General features: G+C 40.7%; 1 protein-coding gene across 16 annotated transcripts in view; it reads right to left on the bottom strand.

The window, feature by feature from the left end:
* Nucleotides 1-27,025, bottom strand: part of LIMCH1 (LIM and calponin homology domains 1) — a 272,533-nt gene that overhangs the window by 52,537 nt on the left and 192,971 nt on the right. For 8 of the 16 annotated variants that reach the window (XM_061585015.1, XM_061585021.1, XM_061585017.1 and 5 more), the window contains 11 exons: nucleotides 22,643-22,927; nucleotides 20,015-20,266; nucleotides 18,745-19,089; nucleotides 16,391-16,681; nucleotides 15,259-15,573; nucleotides 12,742-13,005; nucleotides 11,737-11,772; nucleotides 7,781-7,910; nucleotides 5,256-5,413; nucleotides 3,941-4,349; nucleotides 2,566-2,787 (listed from right to left, as the gene is read on the bottom strand). In XM_061585015.1, coding sequence (XP_061440999.1) covers nucleotides 2,566-2,787; nucleotides 3,941-4,349; nucleotides 5,256-5,413; nucleotides 7,781-7,910; nucleotides 11,737-11,772; nucleotides 12,742-13,005; nucleotides 15,259-15,573; nucleotides 16,391-16,681; nucleotides 18,745-19,089; nucleotides 20,015-20,266; nucleotides 22,643-22,927 — 2,707 coding nt within the window. The remainder of the gene's footprint in view (nucleotides 1-2,565; nucleotides 2,788-3,940; nucleotides 4,350-5,255; nucleotides 5,414-7,780; nucleotides 7,911-11,736; nucleotides 11,773-12,741; nucleotides 13,006-15,258; nucleotides 15,574-16,390; nucleotides 16,682-18,744; nucleotides 19,090-20,014; nucleotides 20,267-22,642; nucleotides 22,928-27,025) is intronic. The other 8 variants (XM_061585016.1, XM_061585030.1, XM_061585024.1 and 5 more) reach the window with 6 other exon arrangements.

Genomic DNA, 27,025 nt, shown 5'->3' with positions numbered 1-27,025 from the left:
CAATGTATGACACCAGTAATGTGCTGTGAATAACCCTGACATTGCTTCACATCACATCACTGGCAGTCAGCATCGTGAAGAGGGAAAATGACAACATAACATTATTTATTATTTAATTTATATCCCACCCTTCCTCCCAGCAGGAGCCCAGGGTGGCAAACAGAAACGCTAAAAACGTTTTAAAACATCATAAAAAGACCTTAAAATACATTAAAACAAAACAACGTTAAAAACATTTTTAAAAGCTTTAAAAACATCTTTAAAAACAAACAAAAAAGGGTTAAAACATATTATTAAAGAAAACATATTAAAAGCAATTCTAACACAGACACAGACTGTTGTGCCACATGAGAAAGGAGGAAGGGATAGAAAACACCTAGCATTGGCAGCTCCATTTCTCTTGATAGATCCTAAGTTGCTTTTGCAATGCAGCTGCCTCAAGCTAAAGATATTTTCGCCACAAGGCTTAAATCACCTTTCACAGTTGCAATCTCTTTTTTTATGTAAACACATCATCACTGTTAGTGCAGCATAGAAAGCAAAGAGTCATTTTCAATATAAATAAGTACTCTGGTTGATGGAGGTATGCCTGAGTAGGGAATGGCAACATGGGTATGAGCTCCAGGGCCGTGCACACCAACCCTACCCTCAGTATCCTCCTCTGCTTCACCTCCAACCTTCCTTGAGTGGGAAGATCTGAAGGGCCATTTTGTTTTACATAATTGTAATGCAACACATTTGCAAAAATCAATGTGTGAAAATGGCTGCAGGCAGAGCCTATAATGTTAAGCGCCAAGCTGCGTTTTGTCTTTAAATTCATGCCAATGATACAAGCCTCTCATTGGAGTCTATGTGGAGAGAAAAGCATTATGTCTGCCTAGGTCGGTAGTTGTACAAGGCATTCTGCTGTAATTAATACATACTATGACTGAGCTACTCAAATTTTAATGGTACTTGTGTCAAGTGTCAAGCATGTGTCAAGTTATGGAGAAACTAGTTGTGATGTGCAATTGTCGCTAAAAATAGTAATCCTCCATCTACTTTTTCCTCTTCTTCTCATAATGTTTAGCTCCTGAAATGGATATGTTCATGTCGTGTTTTGCTCTGCCAGTTCCAAAGAACAACCAATGACAGAGAGCAGACCAGCAGGAGAGAAATGTAAGAGGATATGATGACACGTGTTTCTGGAACTAAACCCCGTTCAGAGGTCATGCCTGAACAGAGAATGAGTAGGGGCGAGGCAGCCACACGCAACAGGCCTGCCCCAAATATCGTAGCATGTGCCAGTGCCACTACATGCACAGTTTTCTCATGCTGAGGTCTGAAGGGGGCTTCTAAGTGCGTTCTGGGTTCCTGATCACAGTGAGATTTCTAAGTGTGTTCAACTGAACACACTTGGAGACCCACTTTAGACCACCCCAATCAATGTGGATAGGTTAAGGTGGAGCTGACACATCTGCCCCTTGTTCCATGTTCCCATTCCCTGTTCAGGAATAATACCTGAACTGGGCTTCAGAGAAATTGGAATGGGGTTATCAGTTTCAGAAGAGAACCTGCATATGCAGTCACTTCAAGTTCTAAAGGACCAGCAACAGAAGATAATCAGTACAGTACAACAACTGAGGCAGAAGGTCAATTTCTCAGTGTGGCGACAAGACACTATTCACCTGAAAAGCACCGCCATTGCAAATAAGGTTGCTTTCCCAATGCAGAAACATTTAAGTAGCAAGCTATTGGTATTCAGTTTCTCAATACTGGAGCTTCCACTGAAAATTGTGCATTTGTTCAATATCGAATACGACTCTTGAACTGAAACAGCTTTACCAACTTTGTTTTTTCTTACTAACTGGGGCATCTCTCAACCATGTGAGAGGTGCTTACTTGTGAGCAGCTCCTATGCAGTCCAGGGCTGCACCTAAATGATATAACTGCATTTATTTTATTTCATTATAGATACTTTTATCCCACCTTTCAGCCAACTTCCCAGAGCAGCTTAAGAACACCAAGAATACAGTACAATTAAAACTTGGGTTCCTGATCACAGTGAGACTTCTAAGCACACTCAGCTGAACACACTTGGAGGCCCATAAAATTCTCAAAAATGATCTAATCATGTGGGAAGAGCACAATACATGTTCCTTTATCCCAAATTGACACCCTACATAGAAGATCCAGGTAATTGGCTCATTCCAAGTAATTAAGCATTGAGACACTGGGTCATATCCACTGCTCTGTGGTTATAGTTCCGCTGGCACAACAGGACTTCCAGTTTCTCACCTCCTCCTGTGCATCCTCAAAATCTGCTCCAGAGGATTCCCCAACCCTTTGGAGCCGATTTTGATGCCATCCAGGGGGCTGCAGGGGACATGAAGAGGAAGCTCCATTGTGTGCATGGAAGTCGATTGCATCAGTGGGGCTGCAGTGTTAGGCACAGCCCACTATCCCAGTGGCAGGGATCTGCTCACAAATATGTGGCTGCCATGCGGCTGGGGAAACATGTAAAGGACACTTGAAATGCATTATGACAGACTGAAATCATTACAAAAGAGAGACTAAAATCCTTACTGTCTGCTCTCTGTCTTTGCTGTGTTCAATGAGCCTCTTAAGTACAAGCTCAGTGCTAGTAGCATTTTGCTCCCCATCCACCGAGGCACCATCCACTTCCACACTGTCAGACTTTGGTGATCGACTTGGCGAAGGGGCAAATATTAATGTAGCGCATTCTCTCTCTTGCTCCTCTTCCACTCCATTAACAGCTTGTCCATTCATGCTGACGTTTCCATCTATCTGCAGGATACAGTTTCAAAGTAATGTGGGTAACATTAAAATTAAAGATCCAAGACAACCTCTATTATTTCTATCTAAGCAGAAAGAGATAGAGAATACTTTTCGTAGCATCAGAGTCTCCAGGGCAGTGAAGTAGACTTTAGAATTCTGTCTCCTTAAGTATTAAACAGGCACCATCTCTGTTATCTTTTCAACACCTACTGAAGAGCTTCTCCTTTCAATAAGCCTTTTAAGTAGAGACCTTATCCCAGTCTCTATGTTGGAATTGCTTTTTAAGATGTTTTTAAAGCTTTTTAAAAAATTTTTTTTAAAAGATGTTTTGTTTTAAATGTTTTAAAGTCTTTTGTATTTAAGATGTTTTTGAGTGCTTTTAATGTTTTTGTCTGCTGCCCTGGGCTCCTTCTGGAAGAGTGGGATACAAATTTAATAAATAAATAAATAATATTCAGGTGTCCTTAGTGCCAGCATTACAGCCACAGTCTGGAAGTCACCTGAGTACATGTTACTGCATTTGTTCATATTCATTCTCAGTCACCCTTCCTTCTTTCTTTCCTCATCTCCCCTCCATTGTCTTCCCCTCTTGCAAAATTTAGAGTTCAAGCACCTCTGGGCAGGCATCTTGCCGTTTGGTTTGTGCAATAAGTGCCGCGCAAATTGATGGAGAGAAATAAATAAAAGCTGGAATCTGATTAAATATTTGGGTTGTATCCAACTAACTTTTACTCAGAACTGACCTATTGAAATTAATGGATCTATGTTAATCATGTCTATTCATTTCAATCTGTCTACTCAGGTATGACTGCAACCTTTGTTGATTAATCAGGGTATTTAATTCATTAAATCTTTTGTAAACTGCTTTTTGTAAACTGGTTTTTTACAATCATGTGGTATATAAATTTTGTCAGTTAATCAAATAAATAAAACTTGCACACATTTGCATATGACCAATTCTGAAGAAAAGTGTGCTAACACAGGAGGCATTCACTAGTGCCATTCAGGGAGGACTTCTAATCCAGCAAAAGATTTTGAATCAATTAATGTTTCCGATGTTGCAGCAAAATAAGAAAAACATTTGTAATTTATAAAATAGGATTCTTAAAAGCTGTCCTTTTTTCCCTTTCAAGCCCCTTTTGACTCATCTAATCCAACCTACCTTAAAGGTTTTCAAAACCTGCTGCGTGTTTCTGGGCTGCGAGTAAGGCTTGGGTGTCAGCATAGGCACAGCCTTGGAGAGAAAAGGTTTACTTGGAGAGGTGCAGCCTGCTGAAATGCTGGCTTCTGATCCGCTGGTGGGAGCAATAGTTGCCTCTACCTTGGCAGTGTATTTGGGGGCAGGGAGTGATTGTTGCCGTAAGTATCTCAGGGGATTTGGGTCCTTAGGTGGGGATGATGAATTTGGCTCATCTGAATGGCTTCTCTCCAGAATTTTTGGCATCTCCAAGCGTTCAAGGACAGCTTCACTAATTGTGAATCTCTCAATATATTGTTGGAGAATACTATCCGCTTCCTCACGTGACTTGGCATTCTTGTATGCTTCATGCAGCTCTCTCTCTCGCCTCTCTCTGTTTTGGGTATAATAGAAGCAAGGTTGCAAAGGACATCTTTAATACAACTTGGCATGTGTGCAAAAGAAAATGCCCTATTCATTTACATGGTGCAATAGGTCTGGACAAAGCAGCATCCAGTCTCTACTCCTCAAGTCACTTAAGAGGACCAGGACCATTTTATACTATCAGCAGAACTGAGTGCCAACTGATTTCCTGGCCTGTACCATTTCCCATTACAGGTGGGAAAATGCCTAGCTGAAAGCAAACTTTTGCCATACAAAGTGCTCCCTGCATAGAAAAAACAATCATGGCAAGGAGGCTAGGTTGAATTCTTTACCCTGACATGCTATGCAAAGTTTCTATGTGTACAACACATATTCCCCCATAGGGTGCCATTCAAACATCCAGGCCCTTTGCCCCCAGGGGTATACATACTTGCAGCCTGAAGTTGTACACACTAGGAAAAGCTTTACTGTGTGGACCTGTAGACTGTGCAAATGATGAACTGAGTATCATATACCTTCTATTCTACCATACATTTTACCATGCACCCCCACCTGATATATGGCAAATCCTTCTTATCACTTGGCAGATTGATACAGATGGGGGTTGTCAGTTCATCTGTTGGGGATCATGGTGCCCTCATTATTTTCTCCTGGCCAGCTCACTTCTGGTATCAGAGCCAAAAAAAACCAAAACAAAACCTACCCGTGCTTAAAAATATTGGAGCTCAGTGAGTTGAAGTGGAGGATGGGGCTAGATTTTGCTCTTTGTGCTTCTTTTTGTGTAAAGAACAGACCATCTCAATACCCTTTCAACATCTTTGAACAGGGCAAATGCTTGTTTAACGCCCACAGAGTTGGCCCACACATCTAGTTTGACTTCAAGAATCATCTAACCATTTTCATTAAGAGAACCTACTTTTCTTCCACAATTTCTCTATAAGTCTTGATGCTTTTCCTTCGTTCGCTGGCCCCATCAGCACCAGTCAATAATCGTTCCATCTTTTTTCTCTCTGCTTCTTTTTTTAATAAGTCCTGTGAAGCACTTCTCCGGCGACTTTTCCACCGGGCTAAATCCTACAGGAGAAAGGAGGAGGTGGGGAGGGAGAGATAACTGTAATGACTATGTAAGACACTGAAAATCAACCCTGTGAGGTAGGCTTGGTTACTGGTCTTCCACTGCTTGGTGGACTTGAGACCCACAAGTGAGTATCAGGAGAACTCAAGAGATGAAATGAAATGAAGTGAGATCTGGTGCCTGATGCAGAAAATCCAAACAGTGCTGTCCTCATAGATAACCATCAAATAACAAACTAAATAGTTGAGAATGTGCTGTTCATGAGTGATACCACAACAAAACCTGTTGCCTCAAAGGAGCTGCTTTGTCCTGCCTCATGGCAGGGCCAGTCTTGCAGACACATTCTTTACTGAATGGAAGGTGCATAGCAGCAAAGCAGCGCAGACTTTGCCTTCCATCTCTTTGATGGTCCAGTCAGTCATGTAATAGTTAGGATGGGCGACTCTGTCAGTTTTAATTTCTTTCAGTTGCTCATTTTTCCAATCTTAATTTTAGTTCTCCTCGTATCCACACCAGTTTGTGATTTTTTTAAAAAAGTCATCATGGAAATTCATCAACACTTTAGTGTTAATTTTTCTTAACATGCACATTTTTGTAAAGCAATTTCCCCCAACATAATGCATTTTTGTCTGCTATTTTCATTAATGTATTCATTTTTGTGCACACGTTACCTTAGTATATGCACTTTTGCACGCATTATTTGGCTGGAAGACTGCGCTGCAAAATTCAGAGGAGTGTGAATTTCAAAGACCAGTTGTGTTTCAGTTTGTGTATTGTTTCAGAAAGTGCGAATGAGGGAAATCTGCCTTTAAATGCAAACTGAATCAAACTTCTCGAGCGTTCCTAGTAATAACACAGTATGTGTGTGGGTTGTTTCACAGATGCAGCGGGCACTCAGTTTGCTCAGCATGATTATCCCCTGCCCACAACCAGAAAGACCTACAATTCCCACAATATTAGCACTTTCTGTTTACTGAAGATTAGTTCGCTATGGTTGTAGGCATGCACAAACTGTCTTTCTGCTTGACAACGTATTCAACAGCTTGACAACTGTTGCTTGTTTATATAAAAGGATCCATTTAAACAGCTATAGCTATAACATGCCAAAAAAGTACCTCTTGCAAAGGTTTTTTTTTTTTGCCCATGTCATTTTCTTCCCCTATCTCCCTGGAAAATGTTTTGCTGTTCGACCACCTTAACAGAATATTCTTTTAAACAAAAATAAATACACCCATTCTAACAGAGAACCACACAGAAGAGAAATCTGCACAAAAAAACCCCAAAAGGATGAAAAATAGCACAAACAATACAGACTATATGGAGCATTCCCCAAGTTGGTGAAGGCTGAGGTAATGTATTATTTTGTTATGGCTATTGAGTTCCTGTACTTGCATTATATTCTGTGAAGTGCTTTGAGCACAAAGAATTTTTGGAAAATGCAGTATATAAACCTGACTGTAACTGATAAACTGACTGCTAAAACAGGCTTGCTTTTGTAACCATGTGGACAATGGATAAAGTCTAGAAAGATAGCTGCTAGGAAAAACACAGTTTTGAAAACGGGTGGGGAACCTTTTACAGCTCAAGGGCCACTTTCCCTTGTGGGGAATCCTTCAGGGGCTGCATGCCAGTAATGGGTAGAGCTAGGGTCAAAACTGGCTGAAGCAATGGGTGTGACTCTTACCACTGTAAGGTAAGCTACATCCCATGTAAGCAAAAATTAGAGGTTTCTGTACACAGACCTGAGAGCCAGTGTGGTGTAGTGGTTACGGTGTTGGACTACGACCTGGGAGACCAGGGTTCGAATCCCCACACAGCCGTGAAGCTCACTGGGTGACCTTGGGCCAGTCACTGCCTCTCAGCCTCATAGGAAGGCAATGGTAAACCCCCTCTGAATACTGCTTACCACGAAAACCCTATTCGTAGGGTCGCCATAAGTAGGAATCGACTTGAAGGAAGTCCATTTCCATTTTTCACACACACCCCTCTCTCCATCCAGGTAAACAAGAGGCATTAGCCCAGTTCATGGACACATTCCAGCCAGGCAAAAAGACTCAAGGAGGGCACAGAGCAAGGCTGGTTAGTTGTGTGGCCCGCAGAGGGGAAATGGACTAGAAAGAGTTGTGAAGGCCAGAGATGCCTCAATGCTGCATTTGGCCCCTGGGCCTGAGGTTCACCATCCATGCTTTAAAAGGAACAGAAACCCCACTAGGAGTTGAGAATCATTGAGAAGATAGGATGGCTGTAGGCTAAGCAGCTTTCAAAGCACTTGCCTGAGCAGTGCTACTATATTACTCAGAAAAAAACAGTTCTTTGGAAGAAGCTGGGTTCCTGTGTCTGGACCAGCTTGGTGGTCTCATACTCACGTCCTGCCATCGGTCCTCATCCTCTTTCAGTTGGCTGTGAATAGTCTGTAGCTTCTCGTGGCGAGCTTTGCTGTGAGGTTGCATCACAGCAGCTTCATCTGCACACCTCATGTCGAACATGCTCACACTCCTGTAAGGAAAAGGTGGAACAATCAAGTAATAAGGAGGTTATTTGTTATTGATAAGACTTTGAGCATTTCAGCCACAGGAGGGTGCTGGAGCAAACTGAATGCATTGCCTTCTATGGAAAGCTCTGAAACTGCATAGCTTAAGGTGGCTTCGGATGTACATCTCCCTCATCAGAAGCCATTTGCTTTTTGTTTAGCATGTATAGTGCTCAGCACCAGGACATACTAATGTGCGTGCAAACTGTCTACTTATGATGCATTCCAGAAATACACTGCCAAAAGAAGAGCTGGAGGTATATCCAAAGCTGTTCTTTTACTTGAATGAATTGAACACAGTCCTGTAATCACATCATTTCTCAGCTGTCCCTTCTTTAAAAAGGAAAAAGAACAAATTGACTATAATAATTCTTCCTATAAGAATGGTACCAACTGGAAAGGGTAGGGAGTTAATCAACAACCAGTGGTTTTCAAACTGTTTTCAGGCAAACCCTTAAGTATTTTTTGGAAGCTCATCAGGGTTCCTCAGTGAAAATTTCAATAATGGCAGCAAAATTTCCCAGATGGACCCCATGCCCACCTCTACTGATCTTATTTTTCTATACATGATGAAAGGGCAGGGCTGGATATGGTTTAGCCTGCACTCTCCATTCATGTGGGGAGGAGGTCCAGTGGCTGATTTTCAGTCATTAATATGTGAATCAGCCTAGGGAAGCCTTGGGTTTCCACACTCACCTCTTCCTGTTTCCTCCCCTTGTGCAGTCATAAGAATTTCAGAAGTTTTCACTTCTGTTTTTGCTTAACCACAGCAAGTCATGCCATCCAAACTTTCAAACTGTGGTTAATGTTAACCATGGTTTGTTTGAACTAAGTCAGCTTGAAAGTATGGGGGTTTCAAACAAATCTTTAACATTAACCACAGTTTGTCAGTTTAGATGACATGATATGTTGTGGTTAAGTAACATCTGAAGTAAATGTTTTTGAAGTCTTCCTGCCAGTGGCACCAAAAGAAAAGAGGGAACAAGGAGAGTCTATGAGCCCAAGACTTGCCTAGGCTCTTTCACATAACTATGATTTAGTGTGATATCTGAGAACAGTCAGTGGAAACTTCACAGGCCTCAATTGTTCCCCACATGAACATAGTACAGACCCTCAAATATATCCCAGAATCCTCCAGGGGTATCATGGCAGACATGGAAAGTGTTTCCAAAAAGGTAGGAAGTTTGAAAACCACTTATCTAAACTTTAGACATGAAATGACAGAGAATTACTCTGAGCAAAACTTTTCAGATTTTTGTTTTCTGAAACAATTGAAGTGATACTTCAAAGACAGTTGAGAGTTACAGATGAGCCCAAACTGCAGGTTAAAATGCCAATGGTGAGTTAAGCTGTGAGAGCCATCCCTATCAAGTGCACATGCAGAGTGAATGGTCATATGACTTTATTGCTTTGTTCCATTTTTAAAAAACCCAAGTACCACTCATAACACATATAATTACATGATGAGCAGCAGTCATATTCCATTTCATAACAGTCTCTTTTGCATGATGACGTTAGAGGCTGGTTATTAATGTTGGGTAAGATAAAATGCCACAAGCACAGCGCATAGTACAACAACTTAAAGATAGCATAAGCAGCCAGTTATTTTTCAGTTATGTACTGATAATTTACAGAACGTGCACCATATTTCTAGTTGCCTTTGGATGTAAATGCAGTTGACTGAGTACATTAAAATAAGCAAATCAGTCTCATTTGTGTTCCCGTATGAATAGGATCAGCTCTGATTAGGTGAACCTAGACACAGAATGGCTCTGGAAGAATTTCATGATGTAGTGGGCCATAAACCAGTCCTTTTAATATGGAAAACAAGTGTCTCTGAGGTTTCAGCAACTAGTATACACTCTAATACACACAGCTAGTCAGGGGGTTGGAGTATTTCCCCCCACACCCTGCCAAGATTTTAATAATATGGAAGCTCTTCTGAAATATTACTATTTTTCTAAGGACACTTCTAGATTATCTTTTTTATGGATAGTTGTCACCTAGTTTGTTTCTTCTTGCTCTTTCATTGCAAAACTATGAAAGTGACAGCTCACGTCATGCTGCCATCTCACCTCCACAAAATCTAGTTCCACTTACCCATGTCCCAACATAATTATGATGTGTATTTCTTTTCCCCTGGTTCCAAATAACTGGGTGTTGCTGATGGGGATGGTGAAACACAGACCATGATGACATCAGGACATGGAGTAAATTGAGCTAGGTGTTAAAAGAGAGGAAGGTGAAGAACTATGGTTTTAGCAGTATCCTGATTTTTTTTAATATGTTATTTCAATCATCAGTTCTAAGTGGGCCATTCTGATCACTACTAACTCAAGAAGACTAGCAGAATCAGTACAGATGGTTTAGCACCCACAGCACAAAAATGGCAATGACAGCACCAGTCTCCCTACCCTCTCTAGTTGTCTCTATTTATTAAAAAAAACCTTTTAGCTACTTCTCTATTAAAAAGCATTTTTTAAAATTTCATGTATAAATGAAATTTAAAACAAAGAAACAGTAGTGCCAACTGTAAATGTTAAAACCAACACCAATAAAAGACCTATTTAAAATCAAATGGAGAGACTCCCCATGTAGCTGTTCAAAATGCCTTCTGGAACAACTCATGCATCACTTGGATACTGAGGCTATGAACACTCCATACATTTAAAGTATATTTAAAGCACATCCTCCTGCAAAGAATCCTGGGAACTGCAGTTTGTTAGGGGTGCTAAGAACGGTATCCCTGTGAGAGATAAACTACAATTCCCAGGATTCTTGGGGGAGATGCACTTTGACTGTATAGTGTATATGCAGCCTGAATTAATACAAAAACTCTGTTCTTCAGTTGTCAGTCTATGGAAGCCTTCGTCAACCTGGTGCCCTGCAGATGTTTTGGACTATAACTCCCACAATCCCCTGCCAGCATGAGCATATAGATGCTGGGGCAGATGGGAGTTACTGTCCAAAACAGTAGGTTGGACAAGGCAATTCTATGATATCTATGATGCCAGTCTAAGCAGTGAAAGGCAGGGCAGGAAAGGTTGCGTAATCGTTTGCTTCTTGTAATTTTTCAGCTCAGAATTGCTCTCTTCCTCAAGTTGATTTTCTCTCCAGGAAGATACAATATGAGGACCTCACATCTTTTCTCCCATGGGTGAGGGAAAGCAGATTGGAAGATGAGGTTCTAATTAAACCAAGTGGCAGGAAGGAAATAGTTGAGCAATCTCTACCTACCCCCACAACTCACCTGGAGCCCATAAGGCTGTCTCCCCCCACCCCCCCAAAAAAGGAAACAATGTTGGGGAAAGAAATGCAAACCTTATGTCAGAGATCCCCAAGGTAATTTAACTGTGCTTTGGCTTTTGAATTTCAGTCAGCTGTAATAAAGCAAATTCATTCCCTCAAGTTACTACTTAACAATCTACTTCTAGATCTAGCCTGCACTTATACAAGCCTTCCATAGTTCTAATTCCAGTTCCTTTAGTCATGGCAGATGAGTGGCCTTACAGACCTCACAGAGATTAAAAAAATCACACCATCAATTAACAGAGGCCAGCTTTTTATAGCAATAGCTACATGCTTTATAGCTTTCTGAAAAGTTACTTTACTGCAACAGAGCACATATCACCACCACAGTGTATATGTTGACACACATATATTTCAAATAGCTCTGCACTGGAACAATCACAAGTAAGAATGGTGCATCAGGTGCAATTTAAATTAGTAATAGGTATGGAAAGCATGCAGCATAAATTGTTAAAGCAACCCACTAAGCACACAACAACTTACTCTGCGTCATCAGACACAGGAGTTCTGGAGCCGAATCTATAAAACCAAATAAATTATAAATTATAAATTTTATAAATTTATAAAATATAAATAATAAATCTATAAATTAGAAAGACTTGGAGGGTGGGCAGGTATAAATTGCAGCAGGAGGAAAGTGGTATAAGGAGAAAAACCACATCGGTAGATAAATCTTCATTGGAAGATAATATTCATAATCAGTCAATAGAATGGAACAAGCATTGCATTTTCAAAACATCACATGTGACAACTTTAATTCTTCACACAACAGGAACAGTTACATAAAACACATATTTTTAAAAATGCTTTAAAAATTTGGAACACCCTGTTAGCAAGCCACCTGTAAAACTAAGGAAAGGGAGTCATTCCTCATAAAAATGATATGAAAAGTAAAACTTGTTTAATGAGATGAGCCGCACAAGCATTAACTGTATGCAGATTACACTGCGCATGATCAAGATTCATTAAAAAGACATTTCAATATGCATAGTAAGTAAGAAACCCTGGGATGCATCCTGCAGTAGTGAAAAGAACCCCAGAAAACTTCATAGGATCTTGCAGGTGAATATGTTTATCCATCACTCCTGAAATATGAGGCAACTCATTAGGAATGGTTCGGTTTCATTTGGCAAAAGTCAAATTTTAAATGCCCAGAAAAAATCATAGCCATTTACATTTCTTGTGATCTCTCCAAACAATACATGCCAAAGTGTATCCACCTTGCTTCTCCCCTCCCCCATTTTCACCACCATTCCTGTAGCCCATTCCGCAGAGATTTCTTATAGCTCTGGGAAAGAAAATGAGAATGCACCACTTGCAAGTGTTTTATTAGTTTCAAAACAGCACACTACTGATATGCATGATTGTTAATCCATAATCAAATAAACCAGAAAAGAGCAACATAGGTTTGTTTCCACCATGCGCACACAAACACACTCTGTACACAATGACTTTAGGGTGCAAGTTCTGGATCACAAGGGAGCTCACATTTGCATAGGTTCATCTTTTAGTGGTGGTGATTCTTTGCAGTTTCTTTCAATAAGCTGCATTCCCAAAGAATCTCCAAGTGGGACTGGCTTGGAGTCAAACAAGTCCTTATGAACAACAGAAGACACATCTTCTCGTCTTAGACCAGGGAAATTGTGTTTCTCATGTTCCAGTTTGCATTCAGGTTGCACTACAAGCCTTTGTGGGCTTTCTGCACAAAGCTTTGCATGTTTTCCCATGACTGTTGAGTCTGTCATAGTAATGCTAAAAAATGCAATTTCTGTTTTAGCTTGTAGCAAGACACACCACACATACACATCTCTTAACCGACAAAGAAACTAACAAATGAGATTATGACACAAATCATGCATGGTAATGGTGAAGGAAAATGGAATGTTCAGTGCCTCCATCCTGACATGAGAAGAATCAGCCTGCCTTGTTTCATCCACACACAGCAGAGAATTGTTTTTTGAAACAGGCTACTTAATACCACCAGCTGCACACTGGCATTATTGAAATGGATTGGTCTTTCTGGCACTGGGTGGCCATTCATCCAAGCCTCAGTGTCACTCCAAGGAGGACTCTGATTTGGATGAATTGTAGGTCACCTAACTTGGAGGGAAGCCCTCAGCATCCCTTTTCCCACCATCTCAGCTTGAGGACGTGGCTCTCTCATCATCCCCCGACTCTACGGATGTTTCCCCTGTAGCTTCTCCTGCTCCACAGCCATGCAGGATCTCTATGGGCCCCTGCAAGGATTGCAGCAGCCCTCCCTGGTGGATAGAACCACTAGAACGGAAGACTTTGCCAGCCTTCTTAAGCCTTCTGAGGACTCTGGTCTTTTACGGAGACATGTTCCATAGCGTATCCACGAGGGACCACTGGGAGCTGACCAGAGTCCTGATTTTCCTTGCTTTGGTTAGACTACTTTGCCTTGCCTGGGCTTGACCTAACACAACTGGAAGAGGCTCTGGTTATTGCTTTCACTTCTGCAAGCCTCAAGCAGAACAGAATGTACAGGCGGTGGGGAATTGTGCAACCCAAAGAGGAAGAAAGAGGGACCAAAGGTGTTGCGATGGCATAGGGTCACACCTGAACTCTCATTTTCCCTTCCAACATCGCTCTGCTGCATGTAACTGTTACACTCTTCCACCCATGAAGCAATGGGGAGAGGGGACTCCTTTGAAATTCATCTCATTCAACCACCAGATGCAGCTATGATCAGAGAGTCAAATCTCATTTCCATCTTGCCATTCTGGAGGGCTAGTGTGCTGCAGTGGATACAGCTTTTGGGTTAGGTCCAGGGAGACTAGGTTCAAAATTTCACTCAGCCACAAAACTCACTTGGTGACCCTGTACCCGTCACTATGCTAAAGCTACGAAAGTCTCAGCCTGGACAGTGTGCCTAGAGGAGAGGCTCTCAGCTGAACGTCAGGATAAAATAGAGACCAACATGCATTGCTCTAAGCTTTTTTGTAGACGGGCAGGAAAAAGTTTATGTTGGTCAGCACACTTGCCTTTCAAAGTCTATAAAGACTCCAGCACACTCAGAAATCTTTTTCCTCATGCCTTGCCTTCCATGATCCGAAAGTTATACTATTCATATTTACTTTGCATTAGTGTCATGCTAAAACCCGTCCTCCGGTTTCTCAAATCTTTTTCCTCCCCGAGAAAGTTTATCATTGTGAAGAGGCCACGGGTGTTGGTTGTGTGCATGTGCATTTCTGCCATTAAACATTTATCCAATTTTCTGTAGCATCCCTGGCTGCCTATACTCCTTGATCTAAAAAAGCTCTTTAGGAGGAGTAACCTCATGATATTTTCCCCTGAGCTTTTACTAAAGCCAGGAAAGCTGGGTACTGAGTGCCTGAGATTGATGTGCTCATTCATTTTGTATTTATAAGATTTATTTATATTATTTAAAGAAATAGATGAACTGCTGAACACTTAAGCAGGTCAACTATCAGAACTGGGCTTAAGAGACACTTCAGTGGTACCTGTTCTTCTTGGATGGCCACATTCTGAATGTGGGGCTGGGGGGGAGTTTGGTCCTTTCTGGGGCCATTGGTTTGCAGTGTTTCACAGGGCTCTATTTTGTCCCACAAGCTATTTAACATCTACATGAAACCAATGGGAGAAGTCATCAGAGGGTTTGGGGTGCAGTTTCATGTTGCTGGGCTCCAATTCTGATCACCCTCAGCCAGCATGGCCAGTGGTCGGGGATGATATGTGTTGTAATCCAACAATGCTTGGAAGGCCACAGGTTCCCCATTCCTGTCTTACAGATATCTATGCAAGCCATTCACAGCCTAAACAAAAGAAGAGCCAGTTTTGGTCAACCTTCCCTGCCTAGTGTCATCTGGAAACAATTCTTACTCAGCAGCCAAATGAAAGACCATTTACAAACCTAGTATATCAAAAGGAGACAGAAGGCTTCATCAGAACTGAAAACCAGTACCTTGCCCCACGTGAAAATTAGAGATTAAATTTTAAAAGACTACAGAATAGCCTTCTGACCTCTTAACTTTCTGTTCAGTCTTTACAAGTTCCTTAGTTGCTTCCTCACCATTCTGCTGCTTCGAGAAAGGAACTGGGAGGAATTGACTAATGCTTGGTCCAGTCTGCTTCAGAAAAGCTCCGGTTCTTCTCACCATCATGTCATCTTTCCCTGGATTCCTAAATCCAGCTTTGTCTCCTGTTGTATTATTTTTGTGCTCATCTTGATTTTTTGACTTCCCACAGCCATCTTCACATGTTACAATAGAACTTAGGGACATAAGTGAAGGAGCTCCAGGACAATGTCGGGTTGCACAAGTCAGTGAGGAACTTCTGCTAAGGCAATTGTGGGCACCATTATTCAGAAGAACTGGCACTCAAGGAGGAAAACACAGCTGCACAGTAATTGCACACAACAGTCTGCTGGGAAATAGTCTTTGAGGAGTCTGTTGCAATGCTAAACTAAGCAAGTCTCAGCCTGGACAGAGCCTAGCTAGGAGCTCCTATCTGAACTCTTTCTAGGAAACCCCAAATATGTAAAATAAAGGAATATGAGTAATACCATGATATCCATTGTATTTACAAAAGGTGAGGATCCTGATTATGCAAATGATTTTTTTTTAAAAAATCCAAGCGCTATAAAGAATAAAAACTACATCAAGCAAAAAAGGAAAAGGAAAATGGCATACAAAAGTAACAGACAGCAATGTCAACAATATAATCACAGTAACAGTCACAGAGGTAAAAACTTCAGAAAGCCTCCGGGCAGTGTTCAACAGCCAAATATACTAGATACTTTTGAAAAGTCATCAATGCAGAAGAAATTACAATGGTTAAGCAGCTTATTCCATTGTCATATTGTGTTTATAATTATATATACCTTTTCCTAATCTTAAAATATAAAATCAAAACCTTGCTACATTGGAAAACTCTAGGCTAAACACTCACATCTCTTGCATTCTAAACTAATCATACTAATTTTCTTCATCTGTTAAATGATGGCTGCTAGCTGATTTTTGTTGGCAGGTATCAATCAGTCAGAAGTTGATTTTTCCCCCTTTCTTGTCAAGAAGTAGAATAATATCATACACAGCTAGTGTTTCATGCAAGACAGGCATAAGAAGCTCATAACACTTGGTTTCCCATTTCTGACCTTTCTGCTTTCTGTGGAGTCTTCCACTGTTTCCCTTCCTGTTTCAACGGATGATAATTGACTACTGAAATGGAAGGACAACATGGGCAAACTGGACTAGTAGATTTCTGAAAAGTTCCAAATCTTCTAGCCAACATGTCATCTCTCTCAATATCTGGGAAGCTGCCATCCATCTCTTCCTCACTGCTTTCATGCCATTCGCTCAAACTGCTTGGTGTTTGCTTCTGAGAATCAGCACAAGCATCCAAGAGCGATGAATTATATGCATCCATATGGGACATTATTATTTCACTAACAGTAAAAGATGGAGAATAGGAGAGAAAGGAAGAAAGGTAATGAGAACCATGTGGAAGCACTAAGAAGAGAACTTCACTTATTGATCTTATCTTTAAGAATGAACATCTGAGTTTCTTACTAGTAGCATCAATAAGAAATTCTTGCAGTGACAATGGGCTGATTAGATAAAGGAAAGCCAAACAAATATAAATTCTTGGGCCTGTGCTTGGTTTCACAGAAAATAGGGGGAAAACTGCACCACAGAAACAAAAGTGCAACCCAATTTTAATATGTCCGTGTAAAAAGATTCCAGAGTAAGGAAAAATCATCTCTTTTATCAGCTGCCTTCAAAAGAAGACGTAAGCTCTAACATACTGCCAGAAAAAAGCAAAAGCTATGCTACCACTTCAGATGGAGTACCAGCACATAAAACAAATCTCTTGACATGCCCAAAACCTGAACAGGGCATTTCAGAAGTCTTGGTGAATATGGATCAGTAAGGGCCCCTCTACACTGTTTTTGCTGTTAATGTTGTTGTTGCGGGAGCATTCTGCAATGTGTCACTGACACAATAAGAGTGCATTAGTAGTGGGTTTATACTGGACTGTCTACACAACACTTTATCAGTTGTTCTGCAATGCTTCCCAAGTGTTACCACATTATGGCTGTGTGGAGAGGAACTCTTGCGCTAGGGTACAACAAAAGTGGAACAAAAACAAAAGTGATAGGATTCCAGGTTGTGACAGTATTGGAAACAAAGCAGTACGTCTGCCCCCAAATGTTTGTTTCCGCTTTCAAAAGCAGTATTGAAAGCAGAATCGCATATAACTGCCCCGACACCATCATGAGCACAAATAATCACAAATGCACAAGAAAAAGGATGTTTGGAGGGGCCCTAAGTGAACAATTTCAAAGTGATTTGCCTGTGCCCTACTGATGAGAATTCATGTACTCCAGCAGATATGGTTTCCCTATTTTTTGCTTGTCTTTCCATTCTTCCTCATACTATGCAGCACACGGGAAATTCCAACAAACTAATTGCTAAATCAGAAACAGGAAGCAGTATCTGAAAAAAGGGGGTGGGACACAATGGAGTTTCATCAGCCAACACCACTTGCATGCTCATGCACTGCAGCACAGGTGAGAGATCAGCACACATCGGGTGCAGGAACTACATGGCTTCTAGAGATCTGGCATGCCAAAGAAACACAGAGGATCCTGCATTCAGGCATACCCTGAGGAACCCATCCCGAACCATTGGGACAGAGCAGGCTACGAGTCCATATAAATAATAATGATTCAGACAATGGTTCTTAATGATAACCAGCCTGAAATCCTGAGTCTGTTTATTAGGAAACAAGTCCAAGTGAACTCTGTGAGACTTAGGGTGGAACTACATGTGATACTGCCAAGCCTGTTTCCCAAACATGTGTCTGACATTTAAGATATGAATGGAAAAACTGGTGGGCTTTTCTTAACCTCTCCTACATCCACCAATTATCCCCTGCATCTGTCACTCCCCATGGAATTTATTCTCCACAACCAGACCTCTTCATCTTTCTGGGGGGAAGATAGTAAAAACAAGAATCTATAGGCATGGGAGGAGTTAAGCACCCCTACCTGTAGATTCTCCTCTAGAAGTCAACGTTACCAGACAAAGCACAACATGTACTTCTGGCCTTACTTCCATAAGCATGTTTAGGAGTTGCAAGCAAGGAGCAAGCAACTTAATGCCAATGCCCACGTTTTAAATACATGGACAAGCATAAGCAGCTTGCAATTATAGCCATGTACGTTGGTGTATGAGCCGAGGTCTGCATGTCACATCCAGTTCTTCCACCAATAGCTTCCCTTTCACAGTGTACTTTCCATCACCGCTCTCCTAAGCCTTGAGCCACTCTTTAATAGTCACAAGTTCAAAAAGTAGTATGGATAACAGATGTCAAGAGGTTTCAAGGGAAATTGGGGGAAGTTTGCTGCATGCGCATATCTGTAGCAAAAAACAACGAAGAGCCTTGTCCTCTGTTAAATACTAAAGAATTCCCTTCAGAATATTCTTGCACTTACAAACTAAATACCTGGGATTAGCATGGGGCCTGTGGAATTCATCAGTATGACCAATGGAGTTGACATGGCTCACAGACAGCAAAGATGAGGATTCACTTGAAGTCCCAAGAGCCCCAGCTCTTTCCCTACTGGCTGCCTCTTCCATTTCATCTTTAGGCGTGGCCCTAGCAATTGAGAGATTCTCCCATTTCTGATGCTCAATTTCTGTCACTGGCCCAAAGTGCACAAACCTCTGTTTGGGGCTGGTGGCCTTGCACATTCTTACTTTGTGACTTGCAAAACTGTTACGATCAGCAGCCTCCACTGCCATTTCAGAGCTCAGAAAAGAATCTTGAGCATCCGTAAGCGCCTCGTCACTAACAAAGACGTAAACAAACAAAAAAAGCATATAAAAAAACAACTAAAAGACTAAGGAGAAACCAACCAACCAAAGATTTAATTAGAAGACCAAAGGAATCCACCCAAGGAATGAAATTGGGGACACAAACACGGGCACTTTATTATCAAACCTAGGAAGTGTCTGAATATGGTGGAAAATAATTCTGATCAAGAGGGCAAAACAAAACTTAAATTAAAAACAAAAAACCACAAAACACAATTGTATTCAGAAAGTGATACGAACATATTAAACAACAAAAGTGGCTTGGTGCCAAGTGATGGCATGTTTCTTGGAAATCTGAGCAGTACATTCATAAATAACTCTGATGGCAATTTTGTCGTGCTTTGTAAACTTCTAGCTAGATTGTGCCCATAATCCTTCCACTAAACAAGATAGAGAGCTATCATCTAGTGTGATTGATTCAGCCATGTTCCCATGTAAAGCTGAGCAGAGCTAACAAGGCTGTTGTAACAGCTGCTTCCTGCATGGCAGCACCAAGAAGAGGGAAACTCGAAATGGGAACTTGAATCTGAAATACCAAGGTGGGAAAAAGTGTTTAATTTCAAGCCTAGAATCTTAAGGATTATGATAAGGGATATTCCTAGTTCCTGTACAGATATGATCAAAACAGTTGTGTATAAAGCCTCTAAGATGGCCCATGATGCTATTGTTAGCCACACGGGAGGGGAGCACTTCCCTTGGTTGCTTATGAAGGTTCAGCACTCCACTATCATCAAGTGTTATTGAACCTTACTGCATAACACTTGGAATTTGCTGTATGCATAATTTATGCATGTGTCTAAATTGCTAACCTTTAGCTTTTAGTTATTTTATTTTAGTTACAAAAATATTTTAGGAGCAATGCAAATCTTTATTCTCTCCCTCTCTATATGGAAACATACCTGGTCTTCCCTGAAACTTTCAGTCGGTCCCAGATCTCTTGATCTGCTTCCGTTATAGAAGCTCTCACAAAAATGGGCAAGTCTAGCTGGGAGGGGCTAGCCTGATTTTTTCGCCTAGCCAGGTCATCTCTTTGAATGTCTGGAACTTTTGATTGGTCTTTTTCCTCAGATTCATCCTCCTGTGACTGCAGGAATAATTTGTCTTCACATATCACCATTGGCCTTGTTGAAGTCATACGTATCTTCTTTCCACTAATTTAATGCACATTCCAAAATCAGCAGGATAAAGAGTACTGTTGAGGGACTAGACAAGGACGAATGGCAAGCCACTAGTGAAGCCCAAAGCAAAATATCTGTATTGAAATGCTGACTAAAAATGAGTCGGTGAGAAGGGGAAGAGAGCAATGTTGGAGGAAAGCAAGAATCTATTGCTGCAATTTCAGCTAGTGGCTGATATGTTCCATCAAGAAACATCCTCTTTTTACAGTGGTTATCATCGACCACTGCTGGCAGCAAGATTTTGGAAGCTCTTGGGCATGGCACCCTCAGTGGGCCTCTTTAACCTGCAAGAGGCACGGGTGCAAAATGAGAATTCTACCTCTGACCTTCTTGAGTTCTACATGAAAGTAGGACTGGTGGCACCACTGGGATGGTAGGCTTTGTGCTAGTCTTGTGTCCTTGCAAAAGCCTGACTGTACTACCCTCTGCAGCCAACCCTGCTCTCTACAGTCAATCCACAGATTGAGCTCAGACAAACAAAACCATTGATGCATTTTTGAAACAATATTTAATTTATGAACGATCTCTCATTCTGACAGCCATGATGACGTCCACTTCCCATGCTACAAAGAATCCAACTTTTGTTTCCAAATATAGCAAATCTTGAGAATTTTTACTGCTACCAAGTATTTTACCATTTACCAAGCTCGGCATCTGAGGATTCAGACATGTTCTTGAGATACTGTTCCAAGACATTAGTCATGTGTTAGATGCAGACTGTAAATGTTGGCAACATTCATATCATTGCCGCAAAGGCGACACTTTCTAAATGACTGAAAGCAGCTGAAACTAACATATCTTACAAAAGATTTTCTGAAACCTCCAAGAAAGCTATACCAAGGATAAAAAATATTGTATCTATCTACATCTCAAAATACAAATAAGCAAAGAGTAATATGCTTATGGTCCCTAAAAATGTCACTACTCATGCACTATAATGTGCTATTGGATTAATTGTTTTATGGAGCACAGTGAAGCATTTATCTACACTTACAATGTGCAATATAGTACAGATGGACACCAGTTTGGCTATGCAGTAAAAATATTTTGCCCACAGTTTTCCCACATGAGGAATTCCTGCACAAATTAAAAGGGGTACATGAAAATGATTTGGTCTTTGCAGGTTTTTTAATTAATAAAAATAAGTATTTCTGAAGCCTACACTCAGAAGAGTGGGTGAGTTGATGGAACGCATCTTGGCGAGACAAACCCTTCCTACAACTCTTAGGGCCAAGCTAGACAATATGTAAGAGTCCTGAGAATGGTCTACTGATGCCTTACCTCCTGCCACTTTTAACAGAAAAGAAAGATCAAAAGCTGCCAGTTTCAGCTGAGGGTCAGTTGGGAGGGGGCTAAGAAGAGAGGCTCCTCTGGCACCTTCTTTGTGTTATTTTTCCATGCCACATGAAGACCTCCCCCACCACACACTTTTAAAATTGTGCACTTTTGAATCCAGTACATTATAGATCTGTTGTTTATATATATTTGGAATGCTTTGTAGTCTCCATGTTGTCTACTGCTAGAATATTTTGTTCTGGAACTTGTTTGCTGTGATTTTTACTGTATTTTAAAATTGTGTTTTAAATTGTTTTTATAATATATGTTTTAAATTGTATATTTGTTTTAATGTTTTCGATTGCTGTAAACCGCCCAGAGAGCTTCGGCTATGGGGCGGTATACAAGTGCAATAAATAAATAAATAAATAAATAAATAAATAAATAAATAAATAAATAAATAAATAAATAAATATGTTTTGTAAGCCACCCAGAGCACACTGTTATGTGGTAGTATATAAATGTTGTAAACAAACAAACAAACTGATTGCTAAATTATTTTCCACCTCTCTGTGTGAGTTAGTGTGTGTGCGTGTGGGGATTCTGGGGTCAAGCAGCAGGACGGTGATTCTGAACATACAATAACAGTCAGGATGTGAAAAAGTTAAAGCAGCCTTTTTTCTCTCACCCTCCTGCTTCTGATTTTAGTTTCTGATGCTGCTTAAACAACACAGTAAAATATTTGGAGACTATTCCTGAGTCTACTGAGTATTATACTTTTCCTGTCATATATCTTGCAGAGGACTCTACTGCTAGAAGCAGCTAGAAAACAGTAGCAATCACATTGAAACAAACTACCTTCTACACTTTCTATTCCCCTTCCAAATTTACTTGAGCCAAACACGCCTCCCAACTTTTTAAGAGAGCAGACAGAGAAACTGTGGAGATAGCTTTAAATTTGCACCGCCTCCCCGATCCCTCTGAAAAAGGGAGAGCTTACACTGATGCACAAACAAGGTTTTTATGCCCCTTTAAACTAGATTAGACAACACAGAAACAAGTAGATTAGCACACCTTGAACACTCCTGTTTTTTCTTTTGTTTCTTCCCTTCTTCCACTTTACCTCGATCTTTGTTTGCATAGGATCCAAGCAGATATTGGTTAAATGGCAATGTAACTTTGAGCTGATTTAGTCTTGCTTTACGTATAGCAAAATCATCTTTCTCTAGGTCAGGAATTCTGTCCTCCCGTTCCTCTTCAGAGCCAGAATCTTTTTGTTGATAGCACAATGTAAAGGGGTTCTCTTTGCGAAGGATGATATCTGGAGTAAGCTCACCCATTTTGCACATCTGCTTTTGACTGATACATAGCAAAGTTAAATTGGAAATTCAGGTGCAAAATGGAGAAAGACAACATGACTCTCCATATATTTTTAGAAGCAAACAAATTATGCTGTATGTGCTGTTAGTTTAGAGAAAATGTCCATAATTTAAGACTCCATGCTGTAAAACCTGGGATTCCATGCATGTGCAATTAGTGACAATGGATCTTTATTTCCTGCTTTATTATTAGTGGAATAAACTTAAACACAACAGAACCAGTCATTTCACCATTTAAGAGAGGCATTCTTTCAAATATACTTTAGTATCCTTTCTTCCTCTAATAAAAAAATCTATATAGCTTCTGACCATATACTTAACCTAGAGATACTCTCTAGCTTCTTACTCTTACTTCTAGCACTTACAATACCTTAAAATGAATTTCTTTTTCTATATTTCCAAGTTTTTACAACAGCAGCAGAGGTCCACCTCTCTGGAAGGGTTTGGACTATGGTCCCACTGATGGATATCAGAGAATATGACTGCAAGCAGTGATATTCATCTGCCAATGGACTAACCTTGCAAAGGAAGAGTGTATTTTTCCATTATTTGTTTATTTATATAAAATATTTATATGCCCCCCTCTCAAAAAACATCAGGATGGTGTACAGAATCTTTATTTCATTTAAAGAAAGATCTGCAGCATCCAACTTTTCCTCCTGTCTCTACAACATCCTGTTGTCCCTGTGGAACTTCTTTTGTGAAAGAGAAAGAAAGCATCCTTTGGAGAATATGACCATCCAAGCTTCTGAACAACCATAAATGGTATCATCGCCATAGACTAATGTTGTCTATCAGAGGCCCAGATATACAATCCTTCCAAATCAGAAAGGAAAATGAAGTCACTTGGATCCCATTTTATGGCACAAACCAATTTTTAGGGATTTCTAGGGAAATGATGATGATGATGATGTACTGCCTTCAAGTCAATCTCGACTTACGGCGACCCTATGAAGAGGGTTTTCATGGTAAGCAGTATTCAGAGGAGGTTTACCATTGCCTTCCTCTGAGGCTGAGACGCAGTGACTGGCCCAAGGTCACCCAGTGAACTTCATGGCTGTGTGGGGATTCGAACCCTGGTCTTCCAGGTTGTAGTCCAACACCTTAACCACTACACCAACGCAGAAATTTGACTTTTTACAATACTCCACAATTATTATCAACAAGAAAAAGTCCAGCAACAAACTCCATGGCCACAAAAATAGAAGCATACACACACAGTGCAATTTATTTTCACCTTTTATATTTTGGCTGCACTTCTGAAAACAGATGCACTGCAAAAAGTCATTCAAGAAGAGTTTCTAACACAACTGTGTTTTTTTTTTAAAAAAACTGGCATTATTTTTGAAATTTTCTTTGTAAACTAGGGAAACCAGATGTCGTAGCTGCAATGCTTATAAAGTGAGGGTTTTGTATTAAAGGTTGATTTTTACCACATTAGGGTGTTAAGAGGAATCATTTTGAATTCACTGGGGTGGGTGGGTCTGATTCCATTTTCTCTGTTAGTTAGCTGGAACAGGGTTACAGCTGAAAAATGAATGGGCAAGCATCAGCTTTTAAGTAAGAAGTTTGTGTGGAGAAATGCAAAGATCTCTACAAATCTAAGGAGTTCTAAATTAGTTCAAGTGTTATGGCTTCCTCAAGGGATTCCTGAAACTGGCTTTGCAGACCAGGTCATAAGAACATGCAAGACATGGTAAGCCAAACTATGGCTTAGCAAATCCATGCACATGTGTGAGCTCCTACAGAGGTCCTTTTTACTGCTCTGTTGAGCTAAACCATAGTTTGATTTAGCAAGTTGTCTGAACCGGGACATAGGATTAAGCTCTCTCCTCTCTAAGCCTGAATTGTAGTCAAGGTTCATGGCTGGCAAGGAGAGAACTTAACCACAAATCCAAGTTCAGACATCACACTAAACCGAACCTTTGCTTAGCTGCACAGCAGTAGAAATAATTGGGCAGGAGCAAATCAGCTGTGGCATTATCTCTGAGAATCAACATGTTTGGTTTACCATGTTGTGGAAAACAGGAAAGAAAAGGGAAAACTGTAAATGCCCTTAATTCAATTTGTTTTTTTATAAGTTTCTCTCTTCCTCTCTTAGCTGCCACCTCTGAAATTATGCTCTTTTATGGAAGACAACAACCTTTCTTCATCTGGGTCTTTCACAACCAGATGGAGCTCAGACAAGTAGGGCACAGAAAAACCACCACCAGGGTCTGAAAGGAGCCTGCCGCTAAGACAGTATCATTTCAACACAGCTAACTCCCACCATCTCCAAATACTCACCTGGCACATAAGGGGGAAAAATAAGAGGACAATGGAGTAGGAAATACTTACTGCTGCAGATACTGAACATCTTGCACTACCCAAGGCATTACAAAAAGTCACTGAGAAGAGAACATGAGGAGTCCTGCGGATAAGATGACGTCAGAGTCCTCCCCCCAACCTTTGCTGCCCTTGCCTAAACAACTCATTTGTTCACATGTGTCTGCAACTTTGAAGAGGAAATCTGAAGTTGCAAGATTGGAGCCGTGCCTAATGACCAAATGCTGTTTAACCTCCTCCAACCACATGTGCTAAATGTATCATACCCAATGTAACCTAGCGTAACCCTGTTGGCTAAGGAATAATGAACTTGGGGGCCCAAATGTGAACTTGCTGTTATCCTTCTGGTTTTCAAACCATCTGACAGGTTGTCCTACAATAAGCAGACTGGCAGCATTATATTTATTACTATTTGGATTCATGTCCAAGGCTTGCATTTAAGCCTGTCGCCTTGGCTATTGCATATGTTAGTCCCAGTGTGTCTTCCAGCTAGAGAGAGGTTATGTCATTGCTTGCAATATGACCTAATACATGAGAAATCTTTAGAAAACCCACTGGAGAGTGGCCTCAGACATTCCAAACAAACAATTGTCAGAGGAAGACTGGGCAGCTCCTACTTGTTTTTGCACTTCCTATGCAAAACGGGGACTTGCACATCTTCCCCACTGTGAGAGTTACAGATGTGCCTGAAGCTCCCATAAATCTTCATGTACTTAGAAAAGTGAAACTTGAACCCTTGTTTTTCAAATTTACTTTTCAAAGCTTTATTCATTGACAGTTAACATCCCCCTTGCCACAACTTGTTTGTGACATTCATATCCAGGCAGCAGATACTGGGGGCAAAACAGTGACATCTCCCTGTGCTCCCCAAATTAGCCTGCAGCCTTCAGGTGCAGTGGAGGGGGTAACCTGTTCTGCTGCCAATGTTGATGTAAGATTCAACTGCCAGTCTGGTCAGTTCCTGTACTTGGAATGCAGGGACACCATCTTGTCTTTTGCCTCAAGTACTAAAATGCCTTGTGCCAGTCTTGGCTGATTTCGATAATGTGCTGGCACCTGACTTGAGCAGAACACAAGAACCTTTGCTCATGAAAACATGTCTATTTGCATGAGCAGTGTAATGGTGAAATCACAAAGTCAGGCAAGATGGTTGGCTCCCCTTCTATGAAAAAGAAAAACTTCAAGTTGGACTAATTTGGAACTCTGTTACACTGTTTGCATTAGTAAGGCATTAATGTTTCCTTTTTTGTTTGCTTGCTTGTTCGTGTTGGCCAATACTCTATTAACCAACAAACCAGCTCTGAGTTTTGAATGGCCACTCCTTAGGTTAAATTATGTGTACTTTTTATTGTGGCTGTATGTGCATGGCAGCCCTACTTCCAATCAAGCCATTCAATGTATGCAATTCTATTTACATTAGTTTTTGTACATGCATCTGTAGCCAATCTGTATCATCAGGTATCACACCAAGAATACATTACATCACAATATTAACCCTGTGCCTTTGATGGACATTCTCTCACACTCTCACTGTCTGTAGAAGGAACTACCTTATTCCATCAACAAATGTTTGGAACAGAGGAAAACAAACAAGCCTTATTTTAAAAATACATATAAAAAACAGAAATCATAAAAAAGAACGGGTATCATTTCATTCAATTCCTCCCCAAGCCAGAATCCTCCATGTACCAAGTCACATGGGTATTCAGATCCATGCATTTGCTCTAACAGATTAGCCCATATAATTCACCTC

Source organism: Rhineura floridana, chromosome 9, assembly GCF_030035675.1.
Source record: "Rhineura floridana isolate rRhiFlo1 chromosome 9, rRhiFlo1.hap2, whole genome shotgun sequence".
Taxonomy (NCBI): Eukaryota; Metazoa; Chordata; class Lepidosauria; order Squamata; family Rhineuridae; genus Rhineura; species Rhineura floridana.
The sequence above is the reverse complement of the archived record's forward strand: the minus strand, read 5'-3'. Positions and strand labels throughout refer to the sequence as shown.